At 37.2% G+C, this 20,094-nt stretch overlaps 3 protein-coding genes and 2 long non-coding RNA genes across 6 annotated transcripts; 3 read left to right on the forward strand and 2 right to left on the reverse strand.

Moving 5' to 3' along the window:
• Positions 1–910: 910 nt before the first annotated feature.
• LOC111795213 (uncharacterized) lies at positions 911–1,643 on the reverse strand. The gene is made up of 3 exons (XR_002815176.2): positions 1,487–1,643; positions 1,353–1,405; positions 911–1,224 (listed from the first exon to the last, which is right to left on the reverse strand). It is a non-coding gene; the product is annotated as an uncharacterized LOC111795213 (long non-coding RNA).
• A 1,178-nt stretch (positions 1,644–2,821) lies between these two features.
• On the forward strand, positions 2,822–8,041 carry LOC111786301 (Tetratricopeptide repeat (TPR)-like superfamily protein). 2 transcript variants are annotated; one of them, XM_087123672.1, is made up of 9 exons: positions 2,822–2,974; positions 3,599–3,826; positions 3,925–4,195; positions 5,018–5,168; positions 5,500–5,722; positions 5,790–5,881; positions 5,963–6,098; positions 7,153–7,484; positions 7,578–8,041. In XM_087123672.1, exons 1-9 carry the CDS (start codon positions 2,928–2,930, stop codon positions 7,826–7,828), a joined length of 1,731 nt encoding a protein of 576 aa, XP_086979798.1. In that variant the 5' UTR covers positions 2,822–2,927; the 3' UTR covers positions 7,829–8,041. The 2 variants fall into 2 exon arrangements, with proteins under 2 accessions (XP_086979798.1, XP_086979799.1); XM_087123673.1 differs by having other exon boundaries at positions 3,928–4,195.
• Positions 8,042–9,627: 1,586 nt separating this feature from the next.
• Positions 9,628–14,553, forward strand: LOC111794566 (uncharacterized). The gene is made up of 3 exons (XM_087123637.1): positions 9,628–9,773; positions 12,537–13,425; positions 13,746–14,553. Exons 2-3 carry the CDS (start codon positions 12,554–12,556, stop codon positions 14,212–14,214), a joined length of 1,341 nt encoding a protein of 446 aa, XP_086979763.1. The 5' UTR covers positions 9,628–9,773; positions 12,537–12,553; the 3' UTR covers positions 14,215–14,553.
• A 691-nt stretch (positions 14,554–15,244) lies between these two features.
• On the forward strand, positions 15,245–19,185 carry LOC111794595 (uncharacterized). The gene is made up of 11 exons (XM_023676647.2): positions 15,245–15,546; positions 15,651–15,870; positions 16,040–16,122; positions 16,200–16,300; positions 16,449–16,544; positions 16,647–16,700; positions 17,654–17,802; positions 17,952–18,069; positions 18,159–18,246; positions 18,493–18,722; positions 18,949–19,185. The coding sequence occupies exons 1-10, from the start codon at positions 15,426–15,428 to the stop codon at positions 18,690–18,692; spliced, it is 1,230 nt and encodes a 409-aa protein (XP_023532415.2). The 5' UTR covers positions 15,245–15,425; the 3' UTR covers positions 18,693–18,722; positions 18,949–19,185.
• On the reverse strand, positions 18,719–19,886 carry LOC147792635 (uncharacterized). The gene is made up of 3 exons (XR_015421246.1): positions 19,482–19,886; positions 19,333–19,401; positions 18,719–18,968 (listed from the first exon to the last, which is right to left on the reverse strand). It is a non-coding gene; the product is annotated as an uncharacterized LOC147792635 (long non-coding RNA).
• Positions 19,887–20,094: the final 208 nt, after the last annotated feature.

A 20,094-nucleotide genomic window follows, 5' to 3' on the forward strand; every position in this document is an offset into this window, starting at 1 on the left:
CATCTTTTTCATAGTGTCTCTGTTCATGGTCATTATGATCATTAAATTATGTCATTTTAGGCACATTTTCATTCTTTAGAAGATATAGTAAGAATCGGATCTTCATAAAACAAATCTCTTCTAGTACTATTCTCTCTGGCCTGGCATGCAAGAACAATAGAAACTTACGTAATTTATCTTTAGTTTTGATACCCAAGATCAACATGAGAATCATCATGTAATGAAGTCAATTTTCTTTAGTGGTTCTGGATCTTTTCCTTTCTACTTTATGATTCTTAGTTTCCAGAAGGAAGCCAACAGCTTATACTCGACTATGATTGGATGTACACATACTGATATGTTGAATCTGTAATTTACTTTTTGTCCCTCGATCTCTCACTTCATTTTGTTCTCATTTCGTTCTTTTGTATCGTTGCTTGAATGCATAACACTTGATTGACCCGACTTTTTGAAATGTGCATCATTGGTCCTTTTCTTTTTTGGTTTCGACTCGTCACGCATTTCAGTCGTGATGTCTTAAGCAGGTTCCTGAGACATTTTTTTTTTCTTTTTGTTTTTGGTGGAAAATTCTGCCACATTGTACCGATTGGGACCCCTTTATCTATAAGCAATTCTTTAATCAACTTTAGATGGCGTTCAGATGATCATAGACTCTGGTTTTGATGTATGTTATAATACTCATAATTTCTTTGCTTTGATCTCTCTTAATCTGTTCTTATCTGTCTTGATCACTTTATCCCTCTAGTTCCATTTTTTATCTGTCTTATTGGCTCATCAACAAGTTTCAATCATGCAACCACGAAGCCTTCTTCTGACATAAACTCTGGCTCATCATTCATATTTTACATTCAAAAAATGCTCAAACTTCCCCCCCAGTGAGGCCACAAGCATTAGATAGATGACTGTATCCTTTAGGCTTTATTACAAAAGGTCTATCCCATTTGATAAAGCTAATATACATTCTCGTTCCATAACAAATATATTAGTAATGACGGAAACTTGTTATTCTAAACATAACTTAATTACTTAAAGTATTTTCATTAGACGTGTTGAACTAAAGTAAAGCTAAAAGATATTGTTATTATTGAGCTCATAAGCCTAGGTGAGGCTATGTCAAGGCTTTCCATTGCCGGGCTTCTTGCGGTCATGCCGGTTATTGGCTCTAGGGTCATCATAATCAACGTCAAGTGCCAGTTTTCTCGCCTTCATTTGGAAGCTAGAAACCTTTCCAAATTTGAGGAAGAACAGAAACCAAATCATTTAGTTAGTTTGGAAGGAACAGTTCATATACGACATCCTCGAAGATAGAGTCATCATAAAAGTCGCATGCATACAGTAATACTTAGCAATACCTTGAAGATAGAGTTGTTTGCAATCTTGACGTTCATGAGTGGATCGACCATTCCTAAACGAAAAAAGAAATCGTTAGCATCATCACCGACACAACCAACTCGAATGAAAGACCAAAACAGAAGTAAAAAGTTACCCGAAGAGAACAACCCAACAACAAAGACCAAAAGGAGGAGAAGAAGAAAGGATTTGATGAGTTTTGAAGCCATTTTGGTTTGTTAATTCTGTAGAGATAGAGAGGTAATTTGTAGGAAGCAAAAGGTGAGTTAGGCTCTTATCCGTATATTCCAAGAGGAAATGGGACAGCAATTCACAACGCCATTTTCATGGTGCTTCCTCTCAATTGCTACACAATCGCATTAACTTTTGCCCAATCCCATTAAAGTCAAGTCTTCCAACTCTTCGGGATTAAAGAAAGAAACTCGATCGTTTTGATTCAAATAGGTCACCTATTCAAAAATATATCGAGTATTCGACTACTAGGGTTAGATAAGTTATTTTAGGACACAAGATTAAAAAAAATACGATTTTGCTATCCGTGATGGATCAACTACACTGTATGTGATGTCCCACATTGGTTGGGGAGGAGAACAAACCACCACTTATAAGGGTACGAAAACCTTTCCCTAACAGACGCATTTTAAAGCCTTGAGGGGAAACCCGAAAGGAAAAGCTCAAAGAAGACAATATCTGCTAGCGGTGGGCCTGAGTCGTTACAAATGGTATCAGAGCCAGACACCGGACGATATGCCAGTCTTCTCGCTCTTCCCCGAAGGGGGTAGACACGAAGCGGTGTGCCAGTAAAGACGCTGGGCCCCAAAGGGGAGTGGATTTGGGGGTGATCCTACATCGATTGGAGGAAGGATAGAGTGCCTGCGAGGACACTGGCCCCAAAGGGGGTGGATTGTGATGTCCCACATTGGTTGGGGAGGAGAACAAGCCACCACTTAAAGAGGACAATATTCACATTACGAATATTAACTTCTCTATATTGTTGTACTCCAGATAATCATCATGGGTCCAATGGACGACTTTAAAAGTAATTCACCACTCTGTGGTTCAAAAAAACACGATTTTAATACATGTGATGATAATTATGCATAAGAAGAAGAAAAACGATTATTAAACCTACCAGCACACATCAACATCGAGAAGTCAAATCTATTTTTATTTTTTCATTGTTATTTAAAATAATTTATGCATATTTCGGCTCATGTTACGACATAACTTATTCGAATCGATAGCGTTACATATTTTATTATAATATTAATTTGATTGAATATTATGGTTTGAACCAAATTTAGGTAATGTAGTGGAAATTATAATATCTATATTTTTTATAATTATTTTTTATTATTTATTTTTAAACAATTTTTAAAATATATATTTTTTTAAGTAAATAAGGTTTTAGTTAAGATGGGCTTGGGCCTCAATGACAGAAAAGCCCAAATAATTGTTACCGGTAACTCGCCGGGTCAAATCAGGTTCACTCGGTTCACTTCGTCCTCTCCCTTCGCGTATTCTGTATCTGTCTGCTACCGTTGAAGCTAGCTTGTTTGGCCGGGAAACTCTCTACAATGGCGGCTTTCCTTCTTCTCTCTTCTCCTTCTTTCACCTACCACAGGTTTTTTCTTTTCCCTTTCTTCATCCGTTTCTCAGGGAACATTTTGAAACTTTAATCTTCTTTTTCAGAATTCGTATTCCTGAGGTTTTCTTTTTTAACTGGTTCGTTGTTTTTTGAATTATGGGAAATCTGACCTCTGAATAGCGTTGATGCAGTTATCGGTTATGTATTTTGATTCTACTAGTGAATTTGTTGAAATTGGAATGCTGTTGCTTGCATATCCATTAGTTTATACTTTTAATGTCATTTCTAGGTTGGTGGCAGCGAGTTCAAATGTTTCCTTATGACTCTTATGTTTTTGAGATGTGTAATGTGGAGGAAGTTTGTGGTTTCGCTGCTAATTTATCGTGAGTGAATTTGCTGCAAAATAGTAAAATTCTGTCTCTGTTGATGTTGAGGAAATGAGAAAAAAGAGCTATTATATCATTATATGTTACTGTTTCAAAGTTTGATTGTGGTGTAATTTGACAACACTTCGGATTACAGAGTTGCTACTGTCTTTTCTGCTGATTACATTTGTTTTTTAGTCGGTATATGCTTCGGCTACTGTAAAATAGTTGATGAAGATGCTCTAAGCAATTTTAGGAGATCAATTATTCTAATTCTTTTTCTTGAACATCTTAGGATGAGCGAAATCTGTCTTTGCATGCAGTCCTTGCAGTTGCAAAAGGGCACCACATGCTCCTCAGTTAGCCTCCAAAAACAGAAATGTAATATCAAGCTTTATGCGGTACCTGTTAGAGCCTTTTCTTGTCGATTTGCGTCGACTGGTTCTGCTTCTAGTAGAGCTGATTTGGGCAGTCAGAGGAAACATATTGCTTCTGCCTTCACTGTTCCAAATGGGTATCAGAGGTTAGGACCAAATTTAGTAATTTCATTATTGTCTTTGAGAAATGCTGTCAAGAGTTGTGTCTGTCTTTCAGATAAGATATTGAATGATTGCTTTATAGTAGGGCTGGTCACATGCACTACCGTACTGATGGGAACAGCACGAGTGAATTTGAGGGTCAGTTGGACGAATTATTCAACGAAGTCAGAATGCTGATTGTTAGCGGAAGGAAGAATGATGCTGTTGAGCTACTTCAAGCAAATTATGAAGCTGTAAAAGAACAGATGGAATCAGGTGCTAGTGGCATTGAACAAGCTGCTGTTCTTGACATCGTGGCTTTGGGGTATATAACTGTTGGAGACTTGAAGTTTGTTGCTTCTATACTGGATATAGTAACTTCTTTTTCCCTTACCATCTATACAATAGTTGATTTGAACAATTCAGTGCACCTCTGTTCTGTGCAACAAGGATTATACTCATATGACTTGGGATTTTTTTCTGTTTAGGTTATTATCTAGCCATAGTTACTCTCTGGGGACTTTCATGTGTAAAAATTCTAGTTCAAGTACCTATAAACTGGCATTTGTTGGTTGAGTCGTTTGGCCCATGTTGTATTGATTGTATGATAGCCGGTAAGGAGGCAGGGTCAGAGACCATGCGCATGTAGAGGTGTGAGATCCAACATCGATTGGAGAGAGGAACGACTGTCAGCGAGGACACTGGGCCCCGAAGGGGGTGGATTGTGAGATCCCACATTGGTTGGAGAGGGGAACGAAACATTCTTTACAAGAGTGTGGAAACCTCTCCCTAGTAGACGTGTTTTAAAAACCTTGAGGGGAATTTCGATAGGGAAAGTCAAAAGAGGACAATATCTGCTAGCAGTGGGCTTGGGTTGTGACAATAGGACTCAGCAATTCCTTTCCTCTTGATGGCATTTTAATTCTGTTTCAAAAATTATATGAGTATGTCTGGGCCTTATTCTTGCTCAAGGCAAGCACACATGGTCATCTAGCAATGCATTCACATTTTTTTAGCTGATTTTGGAGTAATAAAGAGGTAGCTTTTAATGTTTACTATTCTTACGCTCCAAAAGTATTCCATACTTATACAGCCAAAGTTTCAACTGGTCAATCTTCTGGACTCCCTTCAATTTTCTCCTGAGTAACTTGATTCTCTTCTTGTTTCCTTCTTCTGATTAATTTTCATATATGCAGTTGAACAGCATTGTTGACAGTCTGAAGGACAGTGAACCTTTTCTGGATTCAGTGCTTCTGCATATGGGGAGCATGTACTCAACTTTAAAAAAGTTAGAGAAATCAGTGTCTGCGTACAAAAGGGCTATTGACATCATAGAGAAGAAAAGTGGTACGGAAGATTTTGGGGACACTTATTTAATTGTCGATCTAATGCTTTAATGATTTTGCTCAAGTTCTCCTGTTTCAGTTTATTTTTCTGATTTAATACATCTATAGCCTCCTTAATAGCTACAAAAGCAACCTTGGGGCCGGGTAGAGAGTACCCGTGCCTAAAAGCTACAAAAGCAAAACCTTCCAATTGTTAATAATGTCTCACCACCTTAAATAAGGTTCTCTTGATGATCTCATAAAGAAGAAAAATAAACTTTGGTGGACTTTATCATGTTTTTCACTAGTTTTTATATTCCTATTTAAATCTTCTTACAATGAGTCCTTTGCAGGCCAAGACAGTAGCTTTCTCATCACTCCAATTTTAGGGATGGCAAAAGTTCTTGGTACCAATGGAAGAACTACAAAAGCAGTAGAGTGTTACCATCGTGCAATTTCAATTTTGGAATCAACCAGAGGCTTTGAGGACGAGGATTTGGTTATACCTTTATTTAGTCTGGGCAACCTTTTGCTCAAAGAAGGAAAAGGCAAGGATGCCGAAACTTGTTTTGCTAGGTACGATCTCTCGCCGTCTCTCCCTCTTTGCTTCAAACTATTCACTTACTTTTATGGTTCTATATAGGATTGTGAACATATACAAAAAGTTATATGGAGAGAAAGATGGAAAAGTTGGAATGGCTATGTATTCTCTGGCTAATGCGAAGTGTGCAAGAGGTAATTTTGTGTATACTTGTGTCATCTTTCGAACACCAGCAAGATTGTTCATTTGCTGAATGTTCTCCTGCTTTTCCACAGGGGAAGCAGACGAAGCTATTACCTTATATAGAAGAGCTTTGCAGATTATAGAGGATTCAAATTATATGGCTTTAGATGACAGCGAGATGGAGAAGATGAGGATTGATTTGGCAGAACTACTACATGCTGTAGGAAGGTAATGTCATTACTGATATTGGGATTTCTTCTTTTACTCTGCCCGGATGTTATTGCTCAGATTTATGGCTCTGAAAACGTCTTCAAACATAATTATTTGAACCCAAATAACTGAAATAGAAGATAAAAATTGTAACCGCCCCAACCCACCACTAGTATATATTGTCCTCTTTGGGTTTTCCCATTCGGGCTTCTCTTCATGGTTTTTAAAACACGTCTGCTAGGGAGAGGTTTCCACACCCTTATAAAAAATGCTTCGTTCATCTTTTCAATCGATGTGGGATCTCACGATCCACCCCCCTTCGGGGCCAGTGTCCTCACTTGCACTCGTTTCTCTCTCCAATCGATGTGAGATCTCACAATCCATCTCCATTAGGGACTCTGCAGATTTCACAATCCACCCCTATTAGGGACTCAGCATCCTCGCTGGCAAACCACCCGGTGCCCCCCCCCCCCCCCTTCGGAACTCAATGTCCTTGCTGGCACACCGTCCGGTGTCTAACTCTGATACCATTTGTAACAGCCCAAGTCCAAGCCCACCACAAGCAAATGTTGCCCTCTTTGGGCTTTCCCATTCGGGATTGCTCTTAAGGTTTTTAAAACACGTCTATTAGGGAGAGGTTTTCACATCCTTATTATAAAGAATGATTTATTCCCCTCTCCAACCGATGTGAAATCTCACAATCCACCCCCTTTCGAGTACCAGCATCCTTGCTGGCATTCGTTCCTCTCTCCAACCGATGTGAAATCTCACAATCCACCCCCTTTCGAGTACCAGCATCCTTACTGGCATTCGTTCCTCTCTCCAACCGATGTGAAACATCTTCAAACATAATTATTTCAACCCAAATAACCAAAATAGAAGATAAAAGTAAAAAAAAAAATGATAATAATTCTCAAGTAATTCAGGTACTTGGACTCTCTCTCAAGCCTAAATCAATTCTTGCATTTATAATTAATTCTTAACTTTGGCTAATAATTAATATGCTCTTGCTATTCGGATAGTATTCCTAACTACCCAAGTGTTCATGAATTCCTGGAATGGATTGTTACAGACGGAAGGAAGGCAGGGAACTTCTGGAAGAGAGCTTGTTGATCAATGAAAAGTCGAAAGGAAAAGACCATCCCAGCTCAGTGAAACACCTTGTAAACCTTGCAGCTTCTTATTCATGGTCAAAGAATTACGCCGAGGCCGAGCGTTTACTGCGAATCGGATTAAACATTATGGTAAAAGCAGTGGGACCAGATGATCAATCAATTACAAACCCAATGTTGAATCTCGCTGTCACTCTTTACAATCTAAAACGAGACGATGATGCCGAGCAACTTGCACTAGAAGTCTTGCGAATACGGGAAAATGCATTCGGAAAAGATTGCCTTCCTGTTGGTGAGAACTGAGAATTGCTTCTATTTCTACTTGATGGATAGTGATCTTAGATCATCTTCACATAAGCTCCTCTTTCTATTGAACTGCACGCAGGTGAAGCTCTAGATTGTCTGGTTTCCATTCAGAGCAGGCTCGGAAAGGACGAAACCGAGCTACTGAAGCTGCTCAAGAGAATTCTAAGAATCCAGGAGAAAGCGTTCGGGTACGAGGCAAAAGAGGTCATTGACACCCTCAAGAAAATAGTATTCTACATGGATAAATTAGGATTGAAAGATGAGAAGTTTCCAGTTCAGAAACGACTGTCCATGCTTCGAATGAAATTCAAGAACCAGATGCAATACTAACGGTACTCATCACTCATCCATCTTTCTTAATCTTGTGATTATATTTTCCCTTCTTTGAGTTAGAGATGAGGTTTCTGGGTTAACTATATACATAGATTGCATATACTTCGTTGGTCGTATCGATTTAGTTATGATATATCTCGAGCTTCCTTTGAATTGTGATTCTATGTAGTTCCTAAAAAGAGTTATAATATATCCCGAGCTTGCTTTGAATTGTGATTCTATATAGTTCCTAAACAGAGTTATGATATATCCCTAGCTTACTTTGAATTGTGATTCTATGTAGTTCCTAAAAAGAGTTATAATATCTCGAGCTTACTTTGAATTGTGATTCTATGTAGTTCCTAAAAAGAGTTATAATATCTCGAGCTTACTTTGAATTGTGATTCTATGTAGTTCCTAAAGAGTTATAATATATCCCGAGCTTATTTTGGATTGTGATTCAATGTAGTTTCTAAAAAGAGTTATAATATATCCTGAGTTTACTTTGAATCGTGATTCTATGTAGTAAAACTACGAACCTAGAAGACACTTTGTTTTGTACGATATTAACCTTGCTGTTTTTAACTATTACCAAAATGTCCTTCATTTAAGATATCCATTATTTTTAACTCTACATATTAATTTTTTTTTAAAAGTAAAATTATTTATTGAAATAACTTTTATTATGAAATTAGAAAGTATCATTTTAATAATAAATAAAATATTTTTGATATATATGTCTACTCAGTTTTTTCCCAATAATTAAAATATTTTTGAACTATTTACCAAAATGTAAATTAGTATAAACAAATTCTTTTGCGTAAATATATCCAACTTAAAATTGACCAACAAGAAAATATTATCAATTTTTTAATTTAATTATTGATGAAAATATTGTCAACATAAAAATTATTATTATTTTGAATATATTTTTTTGTTTTTACTCATTTTATTTCATAAATGTATTTAGCAAGTTTAATTAAGTACTAATTGAATTCATCATTTATTGTTACGTATTGACTTTTGTGCATTTTTAATCCAATTTTTATTCACAATAAAAATATTTAATACAAAATTATGATAATATTTCAAAAAATTTATTTGGTATAAAACTAACGTCCGTCGAAGAATTTAATTAAAATTATATACCAACACGAACATAGCCTAATTTAGAGATGTCTATTTAATTTTTAGGGTCGAAGCATTGTGGGACCTACTCTAAATACAATCATAGCCTAATCTAAAGATTCTCGGTTAAAAAAAGGGAGTGGAGAGAGATTCCCAATTAGATTCTCCGTTTTTGTCCACTCATAGCTATTATTATTGATTCGGCTACTAGTTTATTAATCGAAAAATAAACTAATTGCTATCATTTTTTTTTTTTAGTATTTTTCTTGTCTAGTTTAATTTTATATTTTGTTTGCTATATGGTGAAATGATTTTATCAACAAATAATAATTTTACAATAAAGTAATTCACTCCAATTTTTAATAGACATAATTAAAAAAAAATGTATTCATTAAAAGGTTTTTTAAAAAATGATTAAAAGATTAATACACCGTGAAAAAATTTATGCGGAGAACCGACCACAACCAGTTTCCTGCAACAAGGAATCCCGTAAAAATAAATGAGAATTTTAGAATGAAATAGATGGCATGAATAGAGAATTTTTGTTAATATTTTGTTCATTAAATATAACTAAATTAGTTCCTTCATAACTAAATTAGTTAATCATAACTAAATTAGTTAAATTAAATTAATTAAGTAATTAATTTAACTAAATTATAACTAAATTAGTTAACCTATATTTTAGTTCCTTCATTTTCTTTTTCCCTACCTTTTTTTGTTTTTATGAAACTGCTGATTTGTTGAGTAAACTTTAAGACTTAATGCTTCGAAGACGTCGCTAAGAATCCAACAATTTCGATCCCCGGACCTCTGAAACGCGCTGATCTTTTCCACGGTAACCTTCTCCCTGCTATGGCGTTTCGGTTCTTGATTTTGCTTGTCAGATTTCGATATTAATAATATTGTGATCGCGATTACTGTTCTATTTCTGTGTTTACTTATTGAGTTCATTTTCTGGGATGACAATCGATTTTTAGTGGACAAATTTGAAGTGGATTCTGCTCGTCTTCCGGGAAGATGGCTGAATTCTGCTACTTGTGTTTATTTTCTGTGTAATTTGGGGGTTGTTTAGGATCAGAGAAAATTATGTAGAATTCCTGTCGTGCTGTTTGAATAATCGTGTCTTATTGGTAGGGGATATCCATTTTCAGAATTATCAGTTTGTTCATTGGATTGTTTTTGTTATGATTATCATTGAAGTGTTTTTTTTTTTTTTTTTTTTTTCTTCTTTTGATTGGAGAATGAAATGATATTGAAAGAGATTATGAAAAGCTTTTGCAATTGAATATGAAAGAATTAGGGCTGTAGTTGTTAAATGGAGCTGTATTTTTACGCCAATAAAGTGCCATAAAAAGCAGTGCCTCTAGGACTTCTTGTGGAGATCTTTCCTTGTCTTGAAAAATCTTTGGGTTCCTGTCATTCCAAATCTTTCAAATAATCGCCCATATTATAGAAAATTGATTTTTTGGGGGTAAGGCGCTTGCCCTGTCTTCTTCATCTACATCGAGAATTCTAGTATTGTATACGTCATTAGTCCGATCTTTTGTAGGAACTACCCGTAATAACGAACTTGCAAAATGAATCTCTTTATCATAAAGAGATTTGTTGTTCTTGACACTGCTGCACCTTAAGCCAGGGGTGAAAGTCATTTGTCCGATCTATATGGATTGTTTATATGGTTACATTGAATTAGCCAAAACAGGAGTTTATAGCCTTTCTTTGACAAACTAGCTACTCATAATGTCACGATGTAAGGCTGAAGCCAGAAATGTTATTGAAATGGATCCTCTGTCATGATCCAAGCCCAATGGTCTTGCCTGTCAATGAGCTGAATAGAGGAGATGAGCTAAGATAGAGAACCCATTCTGAAATTTCATCTATTTGAGGTTTCTATGAAAATTCATAAACCAAGAGCTATTTGTCTTGTCACAAACTTCTGCAATGGAAGCACTCTTTGTTTCTGCTATGGTATACAACCAAGAAAATTCAACTTTCTGCTAAAACATAGTTTCTCTTCCATCACCAACTTTATTGTGAATGTTTCTGAAAATGAGGTCACTGTGCTTAAGAATGAAGCTTCATGGGCTTTTTTGTGGAAGCCTAGTGACGAGGGACCATTTTGAGATCAAAATGGTAAGATCTGAATATGGCTTTAATCACCTTTCTACATAGTGCCTCTTTTTCACGACAAACTCTGTATGTCCATTTTGCTAAGAGAGCTTTGTTCCACATTTTTAAGTCTATGATACCTAGCCTTCCTTCCAGAATTGGGTTTTTTTACCTTAGCCCTTCGAAGGAGGTGAGACAAACTCTTTCCCCTGTTTTATGACCATACAAAAAATGTGATGCCAAGAATGAAACCTCTTGTCAATTTTGTCTGCAATGGGCTGCCAAATAGCTAAAGCAATAAGCTTACCAGTTACCATAGAGGGGAAGACCCAAATAAGTCGATGGCCACAATCCTACTTTGCAACCAACTTACTAGCCTGTTCAATGCAGCCAGCTTCTCAACTAATACCCAAAATGTTCTGATTTGTGCCGGTTGACATTAAAACCAGAAGCTTCTTCAAAGAGTCTAAAAAATTTGAACAGAGTTTCAATGTCTTCCTCTTCATGCATGGAGAATAGAATGGTTATATCAGCAAACAATACATGATGGATTCGCAGATTTTTGTCTCCTACTTTGAAACCATTTATCAAGCTTTTGTCAGAGGCAAAGGAAAACAACCTACTAAAACAATCCATAAAAATGATGAAAAGAAAAGGAGGCAACGGATCGCTTTGTCTAAGGCCGATCGAATTCATGATTTTTTCCCTTGGCTTGCCATTGTTGATTATATAAAAATTTACAGAAGAGATACCGCCTCTTATCCAAAGCTTCCATTTGATACAAAAGCCCTTTACATTCAACAATTCTTGAAGAAAGTCCCAACATCAAGCTTAATTACCCTCACCTTCTCAACATCAAGCTTAATGACCACGCCTTTTTTTCTCTTGCTCTGCGGTTCTTCTATGAAATCATTCGCTACAAGAAAGGCATCCAAGATTTTCCTTCCTTCCACCGATGCTGATTGAAATTCTGTAATTGTGGATGGCAAAACCCTTTTCAATCGATTGGAGAGGTCTCTAAGAATGATCTTGTGAAGGCATGTGGCAAGGCTAATCGGTCAGAAGTCCCCAACCTCTCTTGCGTCAATTTCCTTCTGCATATGATTATCGATGAAGTTATTTCCAATATTTCTCAATTCTTAGTAGATTTATGCAGTCAAAGCTAAGCAAATCAGCTGTCTAAGTCCTAGCCCCTTTTGAGTTTAATGAATTGGTAGAACATATCTTCTGGATCATTGAGATTTGATTCATTATTTGCAAGTGCTATGGAGTTTCTAGATGTGGACAGTTCATTACTTGAGCTTGATAGCCTGGTTCTTTCCATCTGAATCAAGCTTGGATATTGTAATTTCTAGACTAATTTATGGTTTTTGCCTTCTCTATTTGACTTTTAGCTGCTTTACATGTAACATAAAGTTTACAAACTTCTGTGGTATTGAACATCATGTCTAAGTTTCTAACTGATGGTTGTCTCGTCTGTATAAACCAGTCCTGGATGTTAGAGTAATGGCTGCAGCAGAAGCGAAGCCTTCTCGAAAGCATTCAGGAAACCACTTCCCTGTTCAAGGTGATGGCTACAGAACTTCAAAATTATTGACAACTCCACCGTTTTCCTCAAAGTCAGAAGGTGATGCTGCATCTAATCATAGAGTTCATGGGTTTTATTCCCCAACCAAAGCTGCTCATGTTCCAACGTTCTATCGAACAGTTGGCATTAAGTTGGAGACAGATGAGCAACCTAATGTTCAGCACCATAAAGATTTTGCAGTAGGATGGGCAAAAGCTTTGCAGGCTGAAGTGGATGTTTCAAGCATTCAGATTGCAAATAAAACTACTGTATCTGGTAAGGAACATCGAAACATGGAAGAATTCGATTATCGAGTTTGCAAGAATTATGTTGCCACAGAGGTTATGAGTAATAATAAGTCAGTTAACACGACCAAGAAAATAAATGGCATGGATGAGTTCCACTACATAGAGGATGATGTTACGGACTTGCACAATTTTGACAGTCAGGTCTCCAAGCAAGGAGAGAAGGTCTCTGATTTGGAGTCGCATTGGACAGGAACTGAGAAGACTAAACCGTGGTGGCAATCTGCTAGTAAAGACGAGTTGGCTTCCTTTGTTGCCCGGAAGTCTCTTGCAAACTTGGAAAATTGCGATCTTCCTCAACCACGAACCAAACACCAGAGAAAGGACCAATCTACCTGTCTTGAATGTTTTGAGCAAGATTGCTTTCTCACTTCATCATTTACGGAGACGCAATTCCCCGGTTTGGATGAATATAACAGGGGAATGCACCCTTCAGTTGGCATGGGCAAGAGACGGTCCATTGTTAGTAAAGTAGGTCGCCCACGGCATCATCACAGTCATTTCAGGTATTGCTCGAGTACAAATCATGCATTTCTTTTTTGCTTTCTCGTTATCTTTTCCAGTTTGTCTAAGAAGTTTCTCTGACCGAGCGGTCTTTTAGTAGGTTTACTTGAACCGTATTCGTCCTTTTAATCGCATGCTCCCTTATATCTCCATTATCTTTGTCTCTGTCCAAATGGGGTTGCTCTCCAGTTCTTATATTTCCCATTGTCTTGGGGATCCTGCATAGATAAGGCTTGAGCATAAATAATATATGTTATGTTGCTTGAAAGAAAACAATTGATTACCAAGCCATAAAAAGATAACGTTCTATCTGTAATGACAGCATTAGCAGAACTAGTAATGAAGAAAACAACCCAAGAAGTATTTCAAATCTGAATGTTGGCAAAGCCCAATTGCTGGAAGCACTTTGCCATTCACAAACTCGAGCAAGGGAAGCTGAGAAAGCAGCACAGGAAGCAGATACAGAGAAGAAGCACATTGTCTCACTCTTTTTGAGACAAGCCACCCAACTTTTTGCTTACAAACAGTGGTTCCAGTTGATGCAGCTGGAAAACATTTGCCTTCAACTTAGGAGCAAAGAACATCCAGTCACTGGTCTGTTTTCAGATGTCTTGCCTTGGGTCCCTTGTAAAGACAGGCAGTTTTATCAGCCTAGAGACAAAAGGAAGAAACGGGGCCGATACAGTCGCAAGTTTACGATGTACGAAATCGCTTTTGCTTTGGGATTGGGTCTTGCTGGTGCCGGTTTGCTCCTTGGATGGACGACGGGTTGGTTGGATCCCATTTTTTGAGTTTCGTAACATCGGAAACTGGCATGTTCATTCTCTGGTTTGCTTTGGATTCCCTGGTCAAGGCAACTAGTTTCCATGGGAAAACATCATCTTCCAAACTTTTTGTAAATATTTAGAGCCTTTGTATGTGTTAAAAGTTATATTTGGCCAACTCTTGGCAAAAGAAAACTGTAAATTGTATACAAAAGGGCATGTGTCCGTGTAAAAATGGTGTCTTTTTTAGCTGCTTGCTCTTACCTTTCGCCTCTCAACATACTCGGCTTCCTTGTCTTGTTTAGTTGTGATGCAAAAATACTTTATGAAGAAGAGACTGGTTGATCAAGACAGTCGTTATAGTCATATTTGACTACTTCGTAGAACGTGTTCGAGAATTATTTTAGAACGAACAAATTTACTTTCGCCATTTTAAAAATTTCTAAAGAGGCAGGATAAAAGTGATTTTAGCTATTCGTTAATCAATCTCGAACACGTTCTTATTGTCTTTTTCGACATGTAAGTAATACAATGTCACATCAAATCTTTTTCTGATCATCAGTCATAAAATCGAAGAATTTTCTTGGTTAAAAATTTGATTTTGTGCTCATAGAAAAATGTTTTTTTTTTCTTTTTACTGATTCTTACTTTTAGTGTTCAAACAAGTTATAAACTAATTATTGATGCATTATACGGTTAATATTATATCGATTTTTTAACCAAATAAACTAATTTTAGATATGGTCTATTTTTTAACATAATTATTATAATTGTTATTAGTTACTATAATATTTTATTTTTACTAATTATTAAAAAAAAACTAATTAAATATACTGTTTTGTAATTTTTAAATTACTTAATATAAATTTAATCAAATAGTTAATTATAAAGTAAGATTAAATATAACAATAATTAACTTGAGAAGAAAATCCTTTAGAAAGTTTAGCCAAAAAGACAAGCTAGTGTCATGTGAATTATTTTTCAACATTATAAGATAGTTATATTCCGATAATTTTTTTTATTTATTTTTTATTTTTTCTTTTTGAAAGTCAAAAGGGAAATGAAGCTCCGCCACCGTCCGTTTGACCTATGGCTGTTTACCGACCTTCTTGATTGGTTCCTAATATGTATCCGCCGCGTGTTCGCGCCAACCACTCAATACCCTCTCCGGGTTCTTCCACAATCCAATTTCCAAAATCCCCAATTTTCTTCTTCGTCTTCTTCATCTGCTTCCAAATATGCCGTTCATTGAGATTAACACCAGCACCACAGGCGCGGAGGACGCCAAGATCAACACAGCAATCAAAATTTTCTACAGAACTTACGGACGCGGATCAACCAAGGTCCTCCTCATAATAGGTCTCTTCAATATTGCTCCATTTTTCCGTTTTTCCCCTTTCGATTTCTGCTTTTTTCGAATTTCATTCTGATAGCGCTTAAATGGATGAATCAATAATGGATAGGATTGGCCGGAACCCACGATTCATGGAACCCCCAAATCAAAGGGCTTACAGGCACCGATGTGCCGAATGACCACGGCAATCGGAACACCGTCGGTAACCAGATTGCGGCGGACGACGGCGAAGAAGCCAGCTTCGAAAATGGCGGAGGAATCGAAGTTTGTGCATTTGACAATCGGGGAATGGGCCGAAGCTCCGCCCCCACCAAAAAATCGGAATATACGTGAGTCCCACAATCTATTACTTATGAATCACTTCTCTCAATCTCTCTTATGTTGGCTGCATGTCTTGAGAAATGAATTAGAATTCGGGATTTAAGCCAAATTTGTAATACCCTGAGCGAGAGAGAAAGAAAAGGATAAACCCCTGTTTTTTTCTTCTTGGTTGTGCAGAACAAAGATAATGGCTCAGGATGCCATTGCCTTATTGGATCATTTGGGATGGGAAAAGGTCCATGTCTTTGGTCATTCCATGGGTGAGTGAGTGAGTTTGTAACTCTGCTCAATGATTCATGAACAAGATATAGTTATTAATGTTTTGTTCTATCAATAGGAGGTATGATAGCTTGCAAATTAGCTGCTATTGCGCCTGAAAGAGTCAAGTCATTGGCCATGCTCAATGTCACTGGTGGAGGCTTCCAATGTTGCCCCAAGGTACCTTAATAAACATTTAGTGCTGCGACTCTTAGCTGCTTGTTTGTAACATAATCTTCAGAAAACATTACATTACTTTAAGGAATCCAACCAAAATGATGTTCTGTTGTGGTTGAGCTGGTTCTTAAGGAACAAATTATTCTTGTAGCTTGACAGGCAAACATTCGACATTGCAGTCCGATTCTTAAAGGCCAAGACTCCTGAACAAAGGGCAAGTGTTGATTTGGATACACACTATTCAAAGGTAAAGCTAATCATCATGTTCGTCTTCTGTTATCTGCGGCCCGACTTTAAACGAGGATGAGTCTATGAATAGTTTTAACAAAATTTGTATATTGTGGTGCAGGAATATCTTGAGGAGTTCGTCGGATTTGAAACAAGAAGAGCGGTATTATATCGGGTATGTAATGATAGGAGGATCGTTCTTAACTGGTTTTATGTATACCTTGTTAGTTGGATTCTGGTTTTTATTAAACCTGCTCGTATCCCGTTCCCACTCCCGCTCCGTCTTTTCTAGCTGCTCTCTCCTCTTGAAACCTCCCCAAAAAGGAGGGAATATGGGAGCTAGAAGTGCCTTTTTTTATGGATTCTGAAGCTTACCATGTTGGGTTGTAGTTTTCTTTGTCAACTAGTTTGGAACTTTACAACATTCCATCACAAAGATATGCATACATGTTCGGTGATACCGATATATATCCACGTTCATAGAAATGAAAGTAAACCATGATATTACCTGACAATAGCCAAGTGTTTCTGGCAATGAGCGTCGTGTATGGAATCTAATCATGAACGAAAAGGAGGAGTCCGATGTCCGTGAACCCTCTTACAAGGAAATTCTTTTGAACTTCCTTATGAAAAGGACTTTAACTTAGAGGAATAAGTTAAACAAAGAACCAATGGCTGTTGTAGTAGGGGTCTGATTAAGTCTCAACTCCTGAGCAAAAATACTTCCTTCTCAAATTGCCGAAGTCGGTGGTGATCGACATGTAATCCTTTCCTTGAGGTTGGAGGATCGAATCGACATGCCCCACTTTGTTGTACTAAAAAATAATAATAAGTCCCTCCCGAACGTGTTAATGTATGTATGCCTAGATAGCACTCTGCCAAAATGGATTGATTTTGTTTAAACCATGAGCATATATTGAGAGACTTCTGAATGTTTGGAGAACTTATTAAGAACTAAAGATGTAGTTGATTGTATGACACTATCTTCATATGTTGATCGTTAATATCAATCATTCATGGTGTCTCTCTTAACCCTTTTTTCTTGGACAAAGATGTTTGGTACGTACACACGTAAATACATACGTTAAGCTTTCGAGCCTTAGTCAAACTTGAAACAATCATTTGCAGGAATATGTTAAAGGTATATCAGCAACTGGAATGCAGACTGATTATGGTTTTGCGGGTCAAGTCAATGCATGCTGGACGCATAAAGTGACGAACAAAGAGATCGAATGCCTTCAATCTGCTGGATTTCTTGTATCAGTCATTCACGGAAGGTAAACAATCACGTCGGTTAATCACTACGAAACTTATGTCTGACATCCAAATCTGTATGAACATAAACATGTTTCTATCATCTAACATTTGCTGCATCGACATACTTTACCTCGTCGTTGATGAACGATGATTGGTTTTTGATGACCAGGCAAGATGTTATTGCTCAAATATACTATGCTAGAAAACTTGCAGAGAAGCTTTATCCTGTTGCTAGAATGGTAGATCTACATGGAGGTCATTTAGTCAGTCGAGAGAGAACCGAAGAGGTATAACTTTTTCTTAATCAGAATCGATTGAAACCGTGTTATTCACTAGAAACTGATAGACATTTCTATTTTTTTGTGTGAAAGTTCAGGTAAATCAAGCTCTTCTTGACTTAATCAGAGCTTCAGAAACGAAGATGAGCCCACAGGACTGGACAAACTTGCCAAAGAAAAGCTCATGTGAGCATTTTTTTTCCTTTAGCAGTCAACTTTTTTCTCTTTGGTTCCTATGAGATCCCACGTCGGTTGGGAAGGAGAACGAAACACCCTTTATAAGGGTGTGGAAACCTTTCCCTAGCAAACACGTTTTAAAAACTTTGAGGAGAAACCCAAAAGGGAAAGTTCAAAGAGAACAATATCTACTAGCTATGGACCTGGGCCGTTACAGTTCCTTGGAAATGCTGAAAAATCTGTTGTTTCTAACAGGGTGGATGGAGGAGAGAATGTCATTAATAACACTAAAAACTGAAGGAGGAGGAAGCACTGTCTCCACCCAACCTTTCTTGTTGGAGAGACTGCATTTTTTCTTCCTGTATCTCTTCGGTCTGATTCTTTTCATGTTCGAGTATCTCCGGGACACCTTCAAAAGCTTGAAACCAGCTCGAGTTGGGCCCTCCCTTACATGAAGAATCGTTTCAAACTCTAAATTTTTACAGGTGAGTTATCTGATTGTCTCAACAACGGTCATGTAAATAATAAAAAAAACTTAGAAGACAGATTCAAACTAATCCTTGTCGTTTGAAAATAGTTAAGGTGCGTTCAAGCTGGTGTCTAAGCTGGTTTAGACACGCACAAAGATTAAAAAAATGATAGCCCTTTACTTCCATTGAACTCGAACTATAAGAGGTCTCAAGGTTGTTCTTTGCTTGAACTTTGTTGCAGGGTCTGTTCATCTTTGCTATCTGATAGGCAATGATCCAATCATCAAAGTGAAGATGTGGAATGAATTCTCTTGCAATATTGAGAAATTATATCCACGAAGGAGAGAATCCAACAAAAGGCCAATGTTAAAGCCTGGTATACCCTCCCTTCTTCTGTATAATCTATAAAACTGTTCATCTTGTTCATCTTATACCACTAAATGCATATTATATTATTCTCTGTTTAAAATTCGTTTTATGGTTCATCTAGTCAAGACATCAACGACGTATCGTAAAATATTCGAATTTTGCTAAATCTAACATAACTATTCATATTGAAAGTTTAGCGTATGCCAAGCCTATTACTAAGAAAGAAACCAAATAGCACGGATAAGCTCATACTAACCCGTCAGTTCCCGGAAAATTGTGGCAGAGGAGGTTGCCTTCATAAGATGGCTGCTTTGCAAGATGGAATCTAAAAGAGAGAATGAATTCAAATTGTGGATTTGGAAAGAAATTTAAGCAATATGACCAAAATATGCCTTTGGAATATACCAATATGCTCCCATGCTACCCTACATGACAAAATATGCCTTGGGTTGAAGCCCAGTTGAACCAACAGGTATTGGTTCAGCTAACGCCTCGACTGTTTGAGTATCGAACCGAATCGAATTGAATTTTGTAACTCGACACTGTTGACTTTAAATTTGTAAGTTGAATTACTCCCCAAATGCCACGTGATAGGTTAGTTCACTTCACTTAGAGATGTCAACCATGATGGAGATGTCTAAAGTTCCTCGAACCACAAGTCGCAACTCACTCAAAAGTAATGTAGAGCGCCATGTTGATTATGTTTAACTTACCATCTTTCTCGACATATGATAGTCCAACACCTTGTGTCAAAGTCAGCCAATGTGATAGCTGCTCTAGATTCATGCCTGAACTGAACCAAGCCTCTTCCAATTCCATCATGATTTACATTGATATTAGATTTATATTTACAAAACATCACGAGAGAATTAGGACATACCATCAAGATCACTCTAATTAAAGGAAATTGGCTCAGTAGGGAGGATACCGACCTTGCTGAGCCACCCCACCATGGTACACGATTACGTCCCACCTTAGGTCGAGTCGACGAGTGAATTCTCAAGACAATATTCCTCTA

The sequence above is a fragment of the Cucurbita pepo genome, chromosome 5, assembly GCF_057944985.1.
Source record: "Cucurbita pepo subsp. pepo isolate OVF chromosome 5, ASM5794498v1, whole genome shotgun sequence".
In the NCBI taxonomy this organism is placed as follows: Eukaryota; Viridiplantae; Streptophyta; class Magnoliopsida; order Cucurbitales; family Cucurbitaceae; genus Cucurbita; species Cucurbita pepo.